This window comes from Solea solea, chromosome 7 (assembly GCF_958295425.1).
Source record: "Solea solea chromosome 7, fSolSol10.1, whole genome shotgun sequence".
NCBI lineage: Eukaryota > Metazoa > Chordata > Actinopteri > Pleuronectiformes > Soleidae > Solea > Solea solea.
In genome coordinates, this window is record NC_081140.1 from 27,495,405 (window position 1) to 27,512,843 (window position 17,439).

Below are 17,439 nucleotides of genomic sequence, written 5' to 3' on the forward strand. Positions count from 1 at the left end.
ATCCAAGAATCACTACTTTGCAGATGAGGGTTTTATGACTGGAATATGATTAATTTTTGTGTATATTTTTATTAAATTGTCATGAAATACGCCATATCACATGAACTGTATATGTAAACAATCTAAATCTAAACATGTAATGTCAATCGTAATGTGCATTTTGTTAATATACTGCAATAAAATAATATTTTAATATTTTTTTCACAAAAACCTCAGAATCTCAAAAAACATGTACAGTTCAACTGTATTTAATAGTAACAAAATAACATGAACATGTAGTAGCAGTAATATCAAACGAACGGTTCCTGAGTTCATACACAAATAAAGAATAAACGGTTATCACCGACACTGTAGACACACACACCCAACAGTAAATACTGTACATTTTATTTTCCAACAGTTTTATCGCCATATGTACATAATAAGGTATGGAGGGCAATGTATGAAAATCAAAAGGTCAAAATATGTATATTTATGTACATTAATACTCAGTAATCAAAAAAACTGGACAATATGTCCAATACTAACAGAATAAGTAAGTACAGAAGGTCACTTATACACAGAAACAGCACTCTGAAAATCATACTCCACCACCGTTATAGTCTGTAATAATTCTGCAGCATAGTGGGATACATGTGTTTGTTTGTTTTCAAACTCAGTGGTTATTCTGTACTCGTAAATACTTGTTTATTGTATGTAAATATAATAAAGGCTAATAAATTGTGCCATGTCAATTAGTGCTAATCACTCTTTTGCAGTCTGCTACTAGTTGTCTGTATAACGACAGTTTCTACAAGAGCAAGTTTCCTCACCTTTCACCCCACGTGCAACGAACTTATGAACAAAAACAACAACATAATAATAATAACAATAAAAAACCAAAAAGAAATGTCAGTGTACTCGGTAAAAAGATTACGAATTTTAACAAAATTGTCCGGAGAAAATGTGGACAGACTGATGCAGCTTCCAGCTTCTGACACCGTGGAGCAAATATCACAGCTTTGACATAACTGGTGTTCTTAAATAAAAATAAATAATAATATGCTGGAAAATTTGTAATAAAAAACAAACAACTTAATTAAATTAAAATGTAAAATATGGAGGCATGTTACTGCCACTTGGGGGAAAAAAAGAGGCTCAGTTCATGAGACATAAAGTCATAAATATGATCTACTAAGTCATAAATATGAGATATTAAGTTATAAATTATAAGATACTATGACTTAGCATCTATTACCATGACTTAGCGTCTCATAATTATGACTCAGTTGTGCTTGCCTTTTTTTCAGAAAGTGGCAGAAAAAAGCTTCCGTAGTAAAAACCAATTGTTTCAAATGGAAATCAATACCAACCAAATACATATATTTTTTTTTTCAGTATAAATAAAAGAGAAAACTGTGCTACAAAATGATTTTAAAATTACTTTGGCAAGTTGGTTTGCTTTTGATGTGCATCAGAGAATCATGTGCCATGTTACGTCTCATTGTTGCAAGTTTAACCTTAACAGTTTGTGTTTGTTTGTTTGTTTTTTGCCTCGGTTCCATCTCGTCTCGTCTCCTCTCTCTCTCTCTCTCGCTCTCTCTCTCGGTCGTCAAATGATGAACGAACTCTTGTGGCGAAAGTGGCCCTGCAAAGAATCAGTATCAATAAAATGAGTCCAACAGTCCTTGTCGTTCGTTCAGAGTAAATAAAACGTGCAAAAATACTGTTTATTCACCTCGTCTGTGTCACCGTAGTCAACACCGTCACGCTGAGCTGGCCAGTTATAACTGAAATAAACATACGTCATAAGTACAGTACTGTGCAGAAGTCTTAGGCCACCATTAGATTTGTTGTTTCAGCAATGCTATAATGACAATAGAGGATAATTATTTCTATTTCACTTTACTGGAACACATCCAGAAAATATGTATGCAGTTTTTTGTTGTTTAAAAAAAAAGAAAAAAAAAAGAATTATATTATTATAAAATATTATATTATATTTTTATTATATGTCAAATATTTAGCGTGACCTACCCTTATACTTGAACAATAACACAGCTCTTTTAATACTGGAGTAGAACCTTAATTAATGTTACTGGTAAATCCTGTGTTTGTCCTACTATTTAATTTAAATAAATATCTGCTGTAAAAAACGTCTATTACTCCAGGTTTATTCAAGACATGCTTGAGCATTACATACACAGGTTGTGCATTTTTGAGTGTTCTAAATATTTTTCATGTATTTTTTTATTATAGTCTGTTGTAAACAACTTTAACTAAAATACTCACACTAACACGCCTACCGACAAAAATGTCCTCATTGAAACCCATTCAAATCACGCTTTTGATGAAAAACTTCAAAAGACAAAAAAATAAATCATGTTTGATATATATTTCATGAAATCTGACATCACAGAAAAAGACAAATGCATATAAACAAATGTTTCTGTTGTTTGGAAGTGAGTGTGACGTTAAAAAACACACAGTGTGGTTTTTATTTGTACTCACTTGTTGTCGTTGTGACCTTTTTTGTGGAAGCATCCACGTCTGAGGTAATGACAAATGGACGCGGTCACACAGAAGAAAACGATCACCGCGCCAAAGCACTTGAGGAAAATCCCGAGGATGTCGATGTCATCTGCAGCAGAACAGAGATTACAGATTATCTCATATCAGATTTAAACAGCAGGGGGTTTTTAGAGCCTTTGAGTTAAGAGTTTTACCATGTGATCTTTCAAAAATGTGTTCTTTATGTGAGTGAGTAGGTGAGAGTGTAAGTGAGTTAATGAATAAGTGAGAGTGTAAGTGAGTGAGAGAGTGTAACTGAGTGATTGTGTAAGTCAGTGAGTGAGTGTGTAAGTGAGTGAGTGAGTGAGAGTGTAAGTGAGTGAGTGAAAACGGGTGAAAACTGTAGCAGCTCATCAAGACTAGAAAAGCTCTATATAAATACAGACCCTAATACCAACTCTTCTTCTGATTGTATTTGGTAGTAACAAGTGAAAAAAGACAGTTAGAGGAAATGTATTATTATGTATTAAGTATTTGTACTTTGTTACATTACAACACATATATAATAGTATATAATATTACTTCAGTAGCTGTAACCGAAGCCCTGAAATATGCAAAGTCTGTCTCCTTCATGTAAAATTTTCACTATTGGTTTCTGGGTTCATGTTTTCACAGAACATTGACACAAACACACGTCACTCACAGACTTCCATGGTTTGCGGCGGACACTGTGCGTGTCCCGCGTCGTTCTTGGCCTGGCAGTAATACTCTCCTGCGTCCTCCTTCCTCACCCGACGAAATTTCTGAGTAAGACAAGTTTCAGAGGGTTGAACGATGTGTTTTTTTTCTATGACATGGACCTGAAATGTATTCAATAATACAGTTGAATTTCGATGTGTAAAGCTTTTAGGATAGATATCTGCACAATATCAGTATTGTCTTACAGATGTAAGATATACACTGCCTGGACACTGTTTTCCTATAGCTACATAAAGAGTCTGTCATTTCACCACTAACTATAATAATAAACAAATCCATAAATGAAGGTATCTTTCCCAGTATTATAGTTTACAGCTATAGTAACTCCAGACCACAGGAGGTCTTTGATACTGTCAATCATAACAAACTGCTTCACAATCATCATACCTTAGTGGCCGTCACCAGTGTGTACATGTAAACAATATAGTTTCCCCATTTAAAGCATTCACACTGGGAGTACCACAAGGATCAATTTTGGGGCCATCACTTTTTAGCATATACATAAATGACCTGCCCTCCGTGTGTGATGATGTCAGCATAATAATGTATGCAGACGACACTGTTATATATACTCATGGTAAGAGCGCTACAGAGGTTGCCAAGGATCTAACTAAATCAATGCAAAAGGTTGCTCTCTGGTTACAAAACTCATGCCTCACATTAAACCTAGAAAAAACTGTAACCACGTTTTGATTATTCCACATTGTTTGTATTGTATTACAAGCTGGTCTCAGGCAAATAAAACCGTTCTAAAACCACTTGAATCCTTATACAAAAGTGCCCTCAAAATCCATGATAAAAAGCCACGTCGTTACCATCACTGTCAATAATAAAACAAATAAATAAAAATTATTCATAATGCTGTAGCTCCCCCTTTGAAAAGGTATGTTACTCTCTGCTCTGAGAAGTCAACAAGATCTGTATCTAGGGGTGAGTGAACAGTAGTGTACCCCAACGCAAAATTGTATTTGGAAGTCATCTTTTTCCTGTATAGCCATGACTCAATGGAATACTCTGCCAACAGACATTATTTCATGTAGAAGTCCCCTCACCTTCTCACATCTTGCTAAGCGTTGGCTACTGTCAGGACAGGAGTGTACACATTTATGAATTGTGTGTATGTGTGTGTGTGTGTGGTGGGGGGCAGTTTAGCCTTAAATCTTAGTGGTCATGTTGAATCTGCTTCCACGTCCTTTGTTCTGTAATTTTATATTTGTTGTTGTTATTATTCTATGTTGTTTTTATGTACTATTCAATCAACCTGCCCAGGATCTAGGTGGAAAATAGTAATCTGCTACAATGCATATTCTCTTGTTGTACAAGATTAATGTAATTTATTTATTAATTTATTGTGCATTGTCACGGCCTTGAAAAATATATTACATTACATTACATATAATGAGATGTCAGCTAACACGCTACAATGACTAAAACAGTAGCTGAAATAAGCTGCTACGATCAACGTCGTTGCCGTCTTTCTTACCAGACCTCCAGTGTCGGGGTTGATGGTGTACGAGGAGTTGACAAACTTGGGGCTGTTTTTAGGATCCTGAGGAAGCTCCTCGCTGTTGTGGAACCAGCGGTACAGAGGAGCGGGGAAACCCTCGTTCTCCAGACATCGCAGCTCCGTCGTCGTTCCCACGGTGACAGATTCTGGAATGCTGCACCGAGGCACCACCGGTTTCACTGCAAGACGGGAAAAAAAAAACACGATTTTCAATGTTCATTTATTTCTCTACAAATTTCAGAGCCTCAGTTGGAACTATTTCTGAATTTCTAACGTGTACAAGACAAGGCTACAGCTAACTGTTTGACTGTTAGCTGACTAACACCCAAAGCTGACACCATCACAAATTCATAGACCCTGAAATAAGTCAAATTAATAGGACAGGAAAAAGGGAACACAATATAAGTAATAATTATATATTATTTAATAAATGTGAAGGTTTTTAAGTGATCATCTTTTTTTAAGGTTTCACTGAATGATCTAATAAACTGTGAAGAGAAATTTCAAGGACAAAGACATGAAAAGGATAGTTTGAGATTTTTTTTATAAGTGGTGGTGAGGTGATTATACATCAGTCAGTGTTTTACACACAGATGAGGCAAATTCATTCAAACAGTAGTTAGAAACTGACATTTTGGACATTGCTAAATATAAATCTTATACTTTATTATCCCCTTAGGGAAATTATTGCATTTGACCCATCCTAGAATTAGGATGGGTCAAATTAGGAGTAGTTCCCAAGTTCCCTTTCCACTTGGCCACGGGCTAGTCTGGTAGGCAATACAATTACTGGCCGTATTATTATCATTATTAGTATGAATATCATCATTATCATTTTTTATTATATTAAAACAACAATAAACAGACTTTGATGTGCTATGACTGTACTGCAGTGTTCCCACATGAATGTAAATGAACTATAGATGTGGTGCACCCCGTCATCAGTGGGTTTTGTCTCCCGCCCATTGTACCTCTCACTGCAAGACTAATAAGAATCTCATCAAAGTCCCTTTGATCATCAATGGCGGCCACCTCGCAGCGATACTCCGCCGTGTCAGAGCGAGTGGTGTTGAAGATCATGATGTTGGCCGGTTCTCTGAGCTGAGCTCTGTGCTCCAGGTCGCCTTCACACACACAGAGAGAGAGAGAGAGAGAGAGGGAGAACACTTTACAATTGCTCATTGAAACGCACAGCATCACTTCACAGAGCAAAAACAGAACATGGTGCCAACGTCTTTCAAGGAAGCATTCATCCATTCATTCATTCAGCTGAGGTTTGATTCCTTGAGAGAGAGTTTTCAAAAGAGTTTTACCTGATATCTTGTTTTGAAAGTAAACATAACTGGGAATGCCGTTTTTGATCTTTTTCCATTCAATCCTCGGGTTGTTTGTAGAAATGGACTCTATTAAACAGGTCAACTCGATGGCTGTGAGAGGAAACGCATATGAAAATGAGAACCGACATCAAAGATCGACTGGTTAGATGGCTTTTTTTTAGGATGTTCCTGAAACTTACGTTCAAACTCATTCGCCCACACAATCTTGTCCGTGGTCCGAAGCGTCACCCCGACTGACGATGGGATTTGGCCTGTGGAGAGAGCAGAAAAAAAGAAGAAAATATGTTTTAGTTCTCAATGAATCACAGTATTTAATTTGTTTTATTAATTTGGAATGCTGAGTCGGCATTTTCCACCTCATTGTTCCTGCTTCCCTTATTATTACATCATTATCTGCAAAGGCTGAGTAAAGTGAGTCTGTTGTGAGCAAAAAGGTCATGGACAAGTTGCGCTCACAGTTACTCAATTAAAACTGCTGATGCATTTCTAGGCTGTACATTTACACGCAGTACAAATCATTATCCAAAAGGGTTCCTATCAATCTTCATTTAGAAAATCCAATATCGATTAAATCTTAAAATATTGGTCATTTCCTGTATCCTCGAATGCACAATTCTCGAAGGACTGCCAGTCATTTAAGACGTTTTAAGCTTAGCTAGCTGCTGAGTTTGCAGATTTGCTTGTCATTTAAGTGTAAAGCGTAAGGAAAAAATCCAAAAAGGGTACAGATACAGGCTAAACTGGGCTCATAGTGCCCTCTGCTGGAAAACCTGGCAATTGTTTCAAACTGTCTGCTGCACTTCGAGGCTGTACTGCAGAGATACACAGTACGGTCCAATTAAAAAAGGATTAATGTAACTATTTTGGGGTCAATTTTATTTAACCTAAACATTAATATTTTAAATGATGCACGAGGTTAGCGAAAGCGAAAGTTCGTACAATTTGCAGCTTTATTTCTGTGAAAACACTCTAATCACTCACAATTGATATGGAAAAAAGTTTACATTTTCTCCGTTGTCATTTCGTGTCAAAACGAAATGCAGTATTCAGCATTGTTTAAAGAAGACAATCAGAATAATAATAGAATGCTAAATTAGGATACTGTATAAATAATAAAGACAATGAAAACAGCCAGAAAAAATCTAAACAGGACCTTGTGAATTTAAAATTAAATGATCCAGAATATCACCAGTCATACTCAGCCCTTTACTCCAGTTTTTCATTTGCTATTTAATTTTTGCAGCTGATTTCAACACATCATACATCAACAATATTTGGCTTGTTCAGGGCACTCTCACTTAAATTTCACCTTTCTATCTTCTATTTAAAACCTTTTGAAATATTTCACATTTTCTGCAACTTTTCCCCCATAGAAAATGAATGGAGAGGCCAGATCAACAGCATGAGCGCTCTTTACTCAACCTAATAAATGAATATTGGAGAAAATGTCAGTATGTGTACAGGCAGTTTGAGTCTAATTTCCGCAATTGTGTATGAACAATCAGGATTAAATTAAATTAGTGTTTAAATCAATGTGAATATTTATTTATTATTCCGTCGCTGCTAAGCCTGCAGTTTTTATAATTAGTGATTTTACCTAATTCATACAAATCTGGGGAAAAAAAAGGAAAGTAAGTCTCTAAACGCCGAGTAACCCTGACAGCACTCACAAGCTTTAGCTGACATTATCTACCGGGCATGTTGCCGAATAAACAGAGTATTAGACAGATAAATATAGAAACTAAGAGTGTAAGAGGCCTGGGGTTTCATTTAGGGTAAACATATCCCAACAGTTAAGTCCCGTTTCTGTTTAAGAGGATAAGCACCTGGTGGCAAAATGTGCAGTTTTTAAATGTGTCCTGCACATTACTGTGTTTTAGCAAAAACGGACTAGAATAATATGTGGACATGCCACTTTATTAGGCACACTGGCTCAACTGCTTGTGATGGTACGTTCCAGTCATAGTTAGAAGTTGGAATCCTAGTCGGAGGTTTCAAATGGAATGCCCCCCCTCAAGTTGGATTTACAACTCAGAAAGCCTGACAAGGGATAACAAAATGGCTGCTGCTAGCATCAGTAGGAAAAACACTCTGCTACTTGGACTTTTAATAGCACTATATATTCACATACACAAACTACTGTTCAATCTTTACACATAGACGTGTTGCTACTATGTTTGCGTGCACAAAAGACCGTTGTTATAAACTGATATTACTAAAAACGGCTAACAACGGCTAGGTTAAGATATGGTTGTGCCCAAACTTCTTTACCACAACAAAATGTTGTGTCAGAATGGAGAAGAAAGTTAATTTAAAAGTTCCAGTTAGTGACATCTAATGGTGAGAGAGCAGATTGCAACCCTTTCCCAAGCACGTCAGGAGACTACGGTGGCAATACACGTACCAGGAACGATGCATCGTTGGTCTGTCTGCAAATGTGTCCTATTTTTATCAACTTCCTGTTTATTGAGAAATTAATCCGATTTTTTTGTGACGGGTACATGTTTACATGACATGTTTATGTAAGACATTAATAACTATAAGCAGGAAAAGCTCTATACAGATCGAGAAAGTTCTTCTGGATCCAGTGGGTCAAAATGTAAAAGTTGGTATTTAAACAGCCTTGGCCAGGCATTACTTTATCAAATGTCCTCTGTACCTAAAGTGACCAGTGCGTGAATGTCTATTCTTTTGACTTTGACTGCATTTGGGCTGAGACTGTGACTGAAGTTTAAGTGCTGACATTCAGCTTCTCAACTTCTTTTTCTTTGAGGGTGTTACATCAGTGAATACTGAGGAGCCAGCGTGGGAGGCTTTTTCACTCACAGTCCCTCTGTGTTTTGACCTCAGGTCACAGCAGCAGAACAGTGAGCATACAAATACGGCAAAGCAGGATCTTTTCCACTGCCACAGTCACTTCACCTCAGCAACAAAAACCAAGACTAAAGACTGAAAGCTCCTGAAACCACTCAAAACTCTATGTACTACTGTTTTAGTTTTAATGAATGTAATCAAATAATCAATCGGATAAATTTATTTCGCACTTTTCGTATAAAATAGAGTAACTCAAAAAGATACATAGGTACAAACAAAAATAAAGGTTCACCAACAAGCCAGAACCAAAAGGATAATAAATGCTGTAAAATATATAGTTAAATCATACAAATAGTTCAGGAAACTAGATAAAGAAATAAAAGTAAACCTATCCTAACCTACCCATCTTCATCGTCATCACAATATTTAACAATGTTTTTCATGTATCGCATGTTTTCCTGAATTAGTGCAGGACTGGAATCTGATAGTTGATTCTGAATATTTAATTTAAATTAGACAATTTTAGTTTTCGCCATTAAAATAACATTAAATGTCATAATCATTTCAGTATTTGGCCTCATGTGCTATTAAATTATTTATTCATGATGTGAGCACTTTTCCTGGTTACAAAGTCAGACCCAGCTGTTGTTTAAAAGCCATGAAATGCTCTAAAACCAGTGTTGTTTTGGCAGTCATTCTAGATTTAGTCATAGTTTTAGTCTTTTGGACTAAAACGCTTATTGTTTGTCACATTTTAGTCATTTCTATATGTGATAGTTTTCGTCCAGATTTAGTCATTTCTATATGTGATAGTTTTAGTCCAATTTTAGTCGATGAAAACTCAAAAAAGTAGTATAGTCTTTTAACAAATTCATTTTGGTCAATAAGTATTGGAGATTACTGTTGGGCAGAAACCTTTAATCTCAACTTTCAACAGCTTTTTGCATGAATTGATGCCGACTTCAACATACAACATTGTCACACATAAGTTTGACATGAAATTTCCTCCACCGGTGGTGCGCCACGACCGACTCTAGATCGGTTTGGAAGGGTTCGGGGCGAAGGTGGTTTACAGCGAACTCCCGCCCGGACCTCGGCGCTTCCCGGGGCCACGGACATGTGCACTCGCTGCGGCTTCTCCCGCCCACCTGCCCCTGGCACGACTGTCGATCGGAGCAGACTGTCCTCAGTGCACCCCGACAGTTGCATCATCAGGGCGAGGAGCGTAAATCGTCTTGAAACATGGATCAAGTAATTTTTAGGTTTTGATTGACAGATTACGCGCACAATAAGCAGAAATGTCGTGTACTTTCAACGTCTGACAAACCACACACTGACATTTACGTCCATTCTCGTCTTGTCAACGAAAACTCGCACACGTCTCGTCATGTTTTCGTCGTCAAACATGAGACGTTCATCTCGTCACCGTCTCGTTATCGTCATGAAAAAAAGGGGCGTCAACAAAATAATTTCAGCATCATCATCATTGACGAAAACAACACAGTCTAAAACCCTACAGAATAAAAGAGGTTTTTTTTGCTTCAATAAATTGAGACACTAACTTACACTGAATTTCACTGAAAAGATAATTTATTAAAATCCCCCAAAACAAAACAAAACAAAACAACCTCGGAAGCACAGAAATAACTTAATTTCAAAACATATTTAATCAACGTCATTTTAACCTCGTGACTTGCTTGAGTGAACGCCTTCAAGCCATCAGTGTTTACTTTGTAAATGTCAGATTATAATAGAAAGAGACACAAGTTTCCTATGACAAAAATAAAATAACAAATCTGGGCCAGGAGAATTATTGGATTAACAACAACAACAACGAATTACTAACAAATTAGCATAAATGTGAGCATTACAATTTATACTCCATTGAAAACACGGAGGATAAATGAGCATGTTGCCACCCTGCACTTAAACTATCATGTCTGCCTTTTTCCCCATGTTGTAATTGCTGGGTTTGGAAGAAACTAACAGCAGCTTCACACTGACTAATAAAGACATTCACAGCCTCTGCCTGTGGTTAATATGACGGGTTTACAATGAAGCTGAAAATAGACAATAATAATCATCTGCACAGGCTCTTTTTAACTAATTAGCAACTGCAACATTCCCCATTGGCCCACTTGGGCGATCTTGTGTCTCCTCCATCCTCAGGTTCTGGGAGTCTGAGGGTTCTGCACAGTATCTTAGGACTGCCTTCTTCTGGACAGAAAGCTCAGATGTTCTTCCTAGAATCTGCTGGAGTCAGTTGCTCCCAGTTTGGGGGTTATAGACTCTCGTGCTCCTATCACCACTGGGCCCACAATTGCCTTTACACCCCACTCTCTAGCTTCTCTTTTTGAGCCCTTGGTATTTCTCAAGCTTCTCGTGTTCCAACACCCACTACAGGCATGCTTCCACCGAGTGGAACGGTTCAGTTTGGTGAAGTAAGGTACCAAAATAATACCAAAATAACCATTCCATTTTTTGGCACCTTTCCCTTGGGGTACCAGAATAAAATTGTACAGTGCGGTCAGGGTGGAGCTAGACTGGCTGGATGTCCTCCATTATTGTCTGTTGTGTTGCGTTCAATGTCGTTGTTTGTTGTTGTTGCACCTGTATGACGCAACATTACGTGGCACAGGCACAGGTCACACACCGCCTACCAAGTAAAGGTTCTGTTCTGTTCTGTCAAAACACAAGCCTGACTCGGCTTCACCATTCCAAACTGTAATATACTGTACCAAACCGATAAGTACCATGATGGAAACATAGCATATGTCTGGCTGGTTAACCAGCACCAGTTTTTCTGTCTGCATCTGGAAGTCCCACAGGATCTTAGCTTTGTTGTCCTCAACCACCTTTGTAGGCGTCTACCATCTTGATCCTGGGACCTCCAGTCCAAACTTGGAGTAGCAGCACTTGGTACTGTTGTGCCATTCCATGTATGCCTACCTAACCCGGCTGTCTTTTTTACAAGTTTGTAAACAGGTGTAAAGGACATTATTCCAGACCTGCAGTATCCTGACTTCACCTAAAGTTTACAAGAGCCTGGAGTGAAACAAATGGTCGCAATCGGGCTTTGTGACAAACATTTAACTCTGGAGTCTCTAAAGATAGAGTTGTTGTCATTGCAAGGGTAAGCATAGCATGAGCATAATGTTGCGTAACGTTAGCATTAGCAACAGGCAGTATAACGTTCCTGTTCAGACAAGCTCTTGGTAAATCTAGTCTGAGTCCATGATTTACCAATGGCTAACCATGGAATCCGTTGCTTGTGGGTTCTCATCGCTGCGTTTTATTCTGCTACCTCAAATATGAGTGTAGTCGCTAATGATAGAGCGATACCAGCTCGGACGTCACCCCCAGGGTCAACAAGGACTTTGATGGAAACAGCCTTGTTAGCATACGACTGACCCTGAGTCATGCAACGTGACTCTGGGCCACCGTGACCGAAACATAAAGCGGACACTTACAGCCTGAAAGTAAATGTGTGTCCGGTCACATGAGCACAGCTGCAGACGCTGCTGAGATCTGACTCCCAGGTCTCTGCTGCTGACTTTCCCACTCTGTCCACGGCGAGCTATTTTTACCCAGACTGTGACTGGACGTCCTGGGAGACACGAGAAGTGCTTGTCCAACAAAAAACAAAAAATATAGATACAAAAACAAAAACTCTCCCTAAAACAGAGGGCTGAAGCGAAGGAGGGCCTGTTTTGTGGGGACAAAATAAAAAACCTTTCAAAAAAACTGAGTGTCTTATTACAAAAAAACAACAAATACACATTAAAAACTCATTATTTCAGTGGATTACAACATGGAAGAGTTAACGCATCACACAGACCATTTGTTTTTATAAAGCTCTCTGGAACACTGATAAAAAAAGGGCCTTGGAGGCGACCTTTGGCACAGATCGCCTCTTCCATGTCCGTTAGTCCAAAAACGTCCAACAGATACTTTCCCTCTCTTTATTTCTGCAGCACATTATAGATTATACATTGTGTAGGTTACAGAAGGTTAATGGGAAATCCAAAAATTAGGATGCAACTCATTAATAACGCAGAATAAGCTCGTATGATCATAACACTGGCCAAAATCACTGGATCAGATAAAAAAAGGTAAAATCTGATGCGATTTGTTTAAAAGAAGTAAAATACTGTACTGTATTTTATCAATATATGTATAAGTAGAAATACAGTCCAAAAACATGCAATGTGGGGATAGGTAAATTGGACATTCCAAATTGACCATAGGAGTGAGTGTGAGAGTGAATGGTTGTTTGTCTCTATCTGTGTGTGGCCCTGCGATGGACTGGCGAACTGTCCAGGGTGTACCCTGCCTATCGCCCGATGTAGCTGAGATTGGCACAGCACCCCCCGCGACCCTCTGGTAGAGGATAAAGCGGTAGATGATGACTGACATTTTCTTGTTTCTGTGATTTTTCAGCTTCTTAAATGTGAATATTTTCTAGTTTCAGTGATTTTTCAGCTTCTTAAATGTGAATGTTTTCTAATTTCTGTGATTTTTCAGCTTTTTAAATGTGAATATATTCTAGTTTCTGTGATTTTTCAGCTTCTTAATTGTGAATATTTTCTAGTTTCTGTGAATTTTCAGCTTCTTTAATGTGAATGTTTTCTAATTTCTGTGATTTTTCAGCTTCTTAAATGTGAATATGTTCTAGTTTCTGTGATTTTTCAGCTTCTTAAATGTGAATATTTTGTAGTTGCTGTGATTTTTCTGCTTCTTGTATGTGATGTAACAAAGAAATCATTAAAACTGAATTTGAAGAAACACTGATTAAAATTTTTAAAACTTTCTGATATTTTACAGACCAACAAATACTTAATCGAGAAAATAATCAACAGATTAATTGATTATGGAAATAAGTGAAGACTGTCAAGTGAACCATTGGACGGTTATGTTTTGGTAAATGCCGCATTTAGTTGTGGTTCATGCCATTACCTTTAGTAAACACAGTTTTTTTTGTGCAATTTTGTGTTTTCTGTCAAGCTACAGGGATTTCTGAAATCCAAGGCTATGAAAACCAATTTATTTTCATTTTTTAAAGTAATTATACGCTCATACAAATATACATTAAGTACATTTCTGCCAGTATACTCTCTGTGACAAATGTTACAAACTGGACAAACAAAAAAGTAGGTCGTGGGAAAGAATAACTAAACCCGGTCAATTAACAAGACAATGCCCAACTAATTACTCAAACAGGTTTAGAATAAAAGCTATAAGAGTTACTGTATGTGCTCGGTGCCTCAGTGAAACAATGCAGGCTGTAGAGAAGACAATAAAAAAAGATAATCTCAGCGCTTATTTCTAATCCTGCACAAACAATACAGGTTTATTATGCACTGTTCTGAGAGAAACACGCTTTCTAAATAGCCCACATTCAACAATCTTCTTCTGGGATAATTGTGAAAACAAACCCCCTCATCCCCTCATCCTGTCATCCTCTCATCCCTGCAACAGAAAGTTGTTGATCCAGTGCGTCTATAAAAAGCCTTTTTCCCAGACATTCCGATGCAAATATGCCGAGGGCAGACTTGGCTGCGCTGGGATTCGCAGAGCGACGTGTAATAACAGTTAATCTCACACAGAGAGTCACGTTGTCATGAGTAATTAAGGGCAACGTATGGAAGAGAAACGTGAAAATGTTGCTTTACCCGTATGGGTTTTTTCTACACAATTGATTATCTGGCCAAAACCTGTCCAACCTTGCACAAAAAAGACAAATTTAGCAAATTTATCATTAAAAAAAGTAACTAAAATTTACCACAGACTGTTGCTAGTGTCTTAAAACTTCTTCAGATATTAGCGGTTTTCCACGATACAGTCCCAGCATGTCTCTACTCGGTATAGTATGGTTTTCCATGCGTCGCGAGGCCCCAGCCAAAAAAGCACGAAATGTGCGTCTACTACCAAATCAAGCATTACCAGACGAAGGTGGAGCCTAACCACCCCTCACAGCAACTGCCTGGAAGGAGCGCCTACCAGTGGCAAAGTGGTGACAGCTTCTATTCAAATTCTATAATATCCATATGCTTACTCTGGATGAGTTCGCTCATTTACGAAGGGTGCAAATCGCCAAAATTCCAAATGGCCGACTTCCTGTTGAGATGAGGCCATGGTTACGGTCGACTTTTTGTTCGTCTTGGTCTATCACATCTTCCCACCAAGTTTCGGCAAATTCGGTGGAACTCAATCTATGCCGAAGTCATGGGGCACTTCCTGTTTCGTGGCGAATGGTCGAAATTAGCCAAAACGCAGAGGGTTGCCATGGCCACGCCGTTTTGAATCTGCAAAACCTTTCAACAACTGTCAGTACGTGCTTTAGGGGGCACTATGGAGCCCTTGAGAAATGCACGAGTCCGGGAACTATGCCAATATCGCATTTTTCGCCAGACCTGACCTCCATGCCAAGTTCCATGAGGTTTCATGCACGTCAACCCCCTCAAAAATGGCCGCCCCATTAAACCTACGCCTCTTCCGTCGCCTGCTCAGTCATGTGATTCACACGGTAAAAAGACCCGAGTCACGTTAAGCTCACCACCTTACTGATGTGCTCTGTCGTTTGGAGCAGACTCAGTCTTCGCTCCAGCAGTTTCCACTCAGCATCAGCAGCAGCAGCAGCAGCAGCAGCAGCACAGTGACCTGACTGCACGTTCACAGCAGAGTGGACACAGCACATCCATCACTGTGTAGCTGTTTCAGGACACGTGTCACATCACACATGTGACCTCACCAAGACTGGTGTCCTCGACCTGCTGCGCTGATGACGTCACACCCACCACCAACATTAGTCACCACCTCATCCCCGAAAGGTCAACACACACACACACACACACAGGAGCGTTTTTCATCTTCATTTCTTAGACCGGACTGAACCATTCATCATTTTAACATTGCAATTTCAAAGAACTAAAATTGCAAAAGCTGCAGTGTGGGAAATCCGTAATCCAGCATAACATTTTATTTAGTGGCGTCCGACCTCCGTGTTGATCGCGTTCCAGTTGGGGGTTTTAAGTATAATTATTTTCAACGTCATTGATTCATAATTCCACAATAAAATTCCAGAGAATTGGACATATTAATAATGATTTTTAAATTTTACAATTTCATTTGAAAAGCGGTTCATTGTTGAACGTCTCACAGCAAACATTTACGGCAAGTAAAAAAAGAAATATTAACGCACAAAATATATATATAAAAAACAATATCAGTCAGTGAATGTTTCACCATGAGTGAGTGAGTGAGTGAGTGAACGTCTCATGAAAGTCTTATTTACGGCAGGTAAAAAAAACCCAATTAAATATTTACGCAAAAAAATATGTATATAAAAAACTAAATCTGTCAGTGAACGTTTCGTCTCAGTGAGTGAGTGAGTGAGTGAGTGTCTCACAGCAAACATCTAAGGCAGGTGTGAAACGAAATATTAACGCAAAAATATACATATAAAAAGAGTCAGTGAACGTCTCATCATGAGCTGCCGTGAATGAGTTGAGGGAGTGAGTTAACGTCTCACAGCAAACATTTACGGCAGGTGTGAAACGAAATATTAACGCAAAATAAAACAATATCAGACTGTGATAAAATGAAGCGTCAGTGAACGTCTCATCATGAGCTACTGTGAACGAGTGAGTGAGTGAGTTAACCTCTCACAGCAAACATTTACGGCAGGTGTGAAACGAAATATTAACGCAAAATAAAACAATAATATCAGACTGTGATAAAATGAAGCGTCAGTAAACGTCTCATCATGAGCTACTGTGAGTGAGTGAGTTAACGTCTCACAGCAAACATTTACGGCAGGTGTGAAACGAAATATTAACGCAAAATAAAACAATAATATCAGACTGTGATAAAATGAAGCGTCAGTGAACGTCTCATCATGAGCTACTGTGAATGAGTGAGTGAGTGAGTTAACCTCTCACAGCAAACATTTACGGCAGGTGTGAAAGGAAATATTAACGCAAAAATATACATATAAAAAGAGTCAGTGAACGTCTCATCATGAGCTGCCGTGAATGAGTGAGTGAGTGATTGAGTGAGTTAATGAGTTAACGTCTCACAGCAAATATTTACGGCATGTGTGAAACGAAATATTAACGCAAAACAAACAAAATCTCAGTGACGCTTTTACACCCGCGGTAAAAAAAAAAAAGAAAAAGAAAAAACAAACCCACGAAGCTAACGTGGTTAGCATGAAGTGCCAGCTGCTACGCCTCTGATTCGAGGATTTAACGACACCTGCGACACCTTTTTACGGCAAAAATTAGTCAAATAAAAGGAAAAATAAAAGCATTCACACTCACCGAGGCTCGAGCACAGCGCGAGACAAGACACGAGCCGCGTCACCGCCATCTTGTAGCGTCTCATCATCTGTGGGTGACAGCGGCAGCAGCAGCGGAACCTCTGCTCCCTCTGCTCTGTGAGAGGAGGAGGAGAGGAGAGGAGAAGAGAGGAGGAGGGAGGACACACTGGAGGCTGTTGCCATCGACCAGTTTCCATAGCAACAGCAACACA

The 17,439-nt window shown here is 38.6% G+C and overlaps 1 protein-coding gene across 1 annotated transcript; it reads right to left on the bottom strand.

The window, feature by feature from the left end:
- Positions 1-181: 181 nt before the first annotated feature.
- Positions 182-17,439, bottom strand: jam3a (junctional adhesion molecule 3a). Its single transcript, XM_058633212.1, has 9 exons — positions 17,229-17,439; positions 6,273-6,344; positions 6,070-6,183; positions 5,728-5,880; positions 4,733-4,935; positions 3,194-3,293; positions 2,491-2,620; positions 1,718-1,769; positions 182-1,627 (listed from the first exon to the last, which is right to left on the bottom strand). The coding sequence occupies exons 1-9, from the start codon at positions 17,422-17,424 to the stop codon at positions 1,592-1,594; spliced, it is 1,056 nt and encodes a 351-aa protein (XP_058489195.1). The 5' UTR covers positions 17,425-17,439; the 3' UTR covers positions 182-1,591.

Excerpts from the sequence above, each read along its gene's own strand:
- jam3a (XM_058633212.1), bottom strand. The coding sequence starts at position 17,424 with ATGGAAACTGGTCGATGGCAACAGCCTCCAGTGTGTCCTCCCTCCTCC. Across the intron at positions 6,345-17,228 it reads CGCGCTGTGCTCGAGCCTCG|GCCAAATCCCATCGTCAGTC; the intron begins GTGAGTGTGAAT and ends CTCTCTCCACAG. Across the intron at positions 5,881-6,069 it reads CTTTCAAAACAAGATATCAG|GCGACCTGGAGCACAGAGCT; the intron begins GTAAAACTCTTT and ends GTGTGTGTGAAG.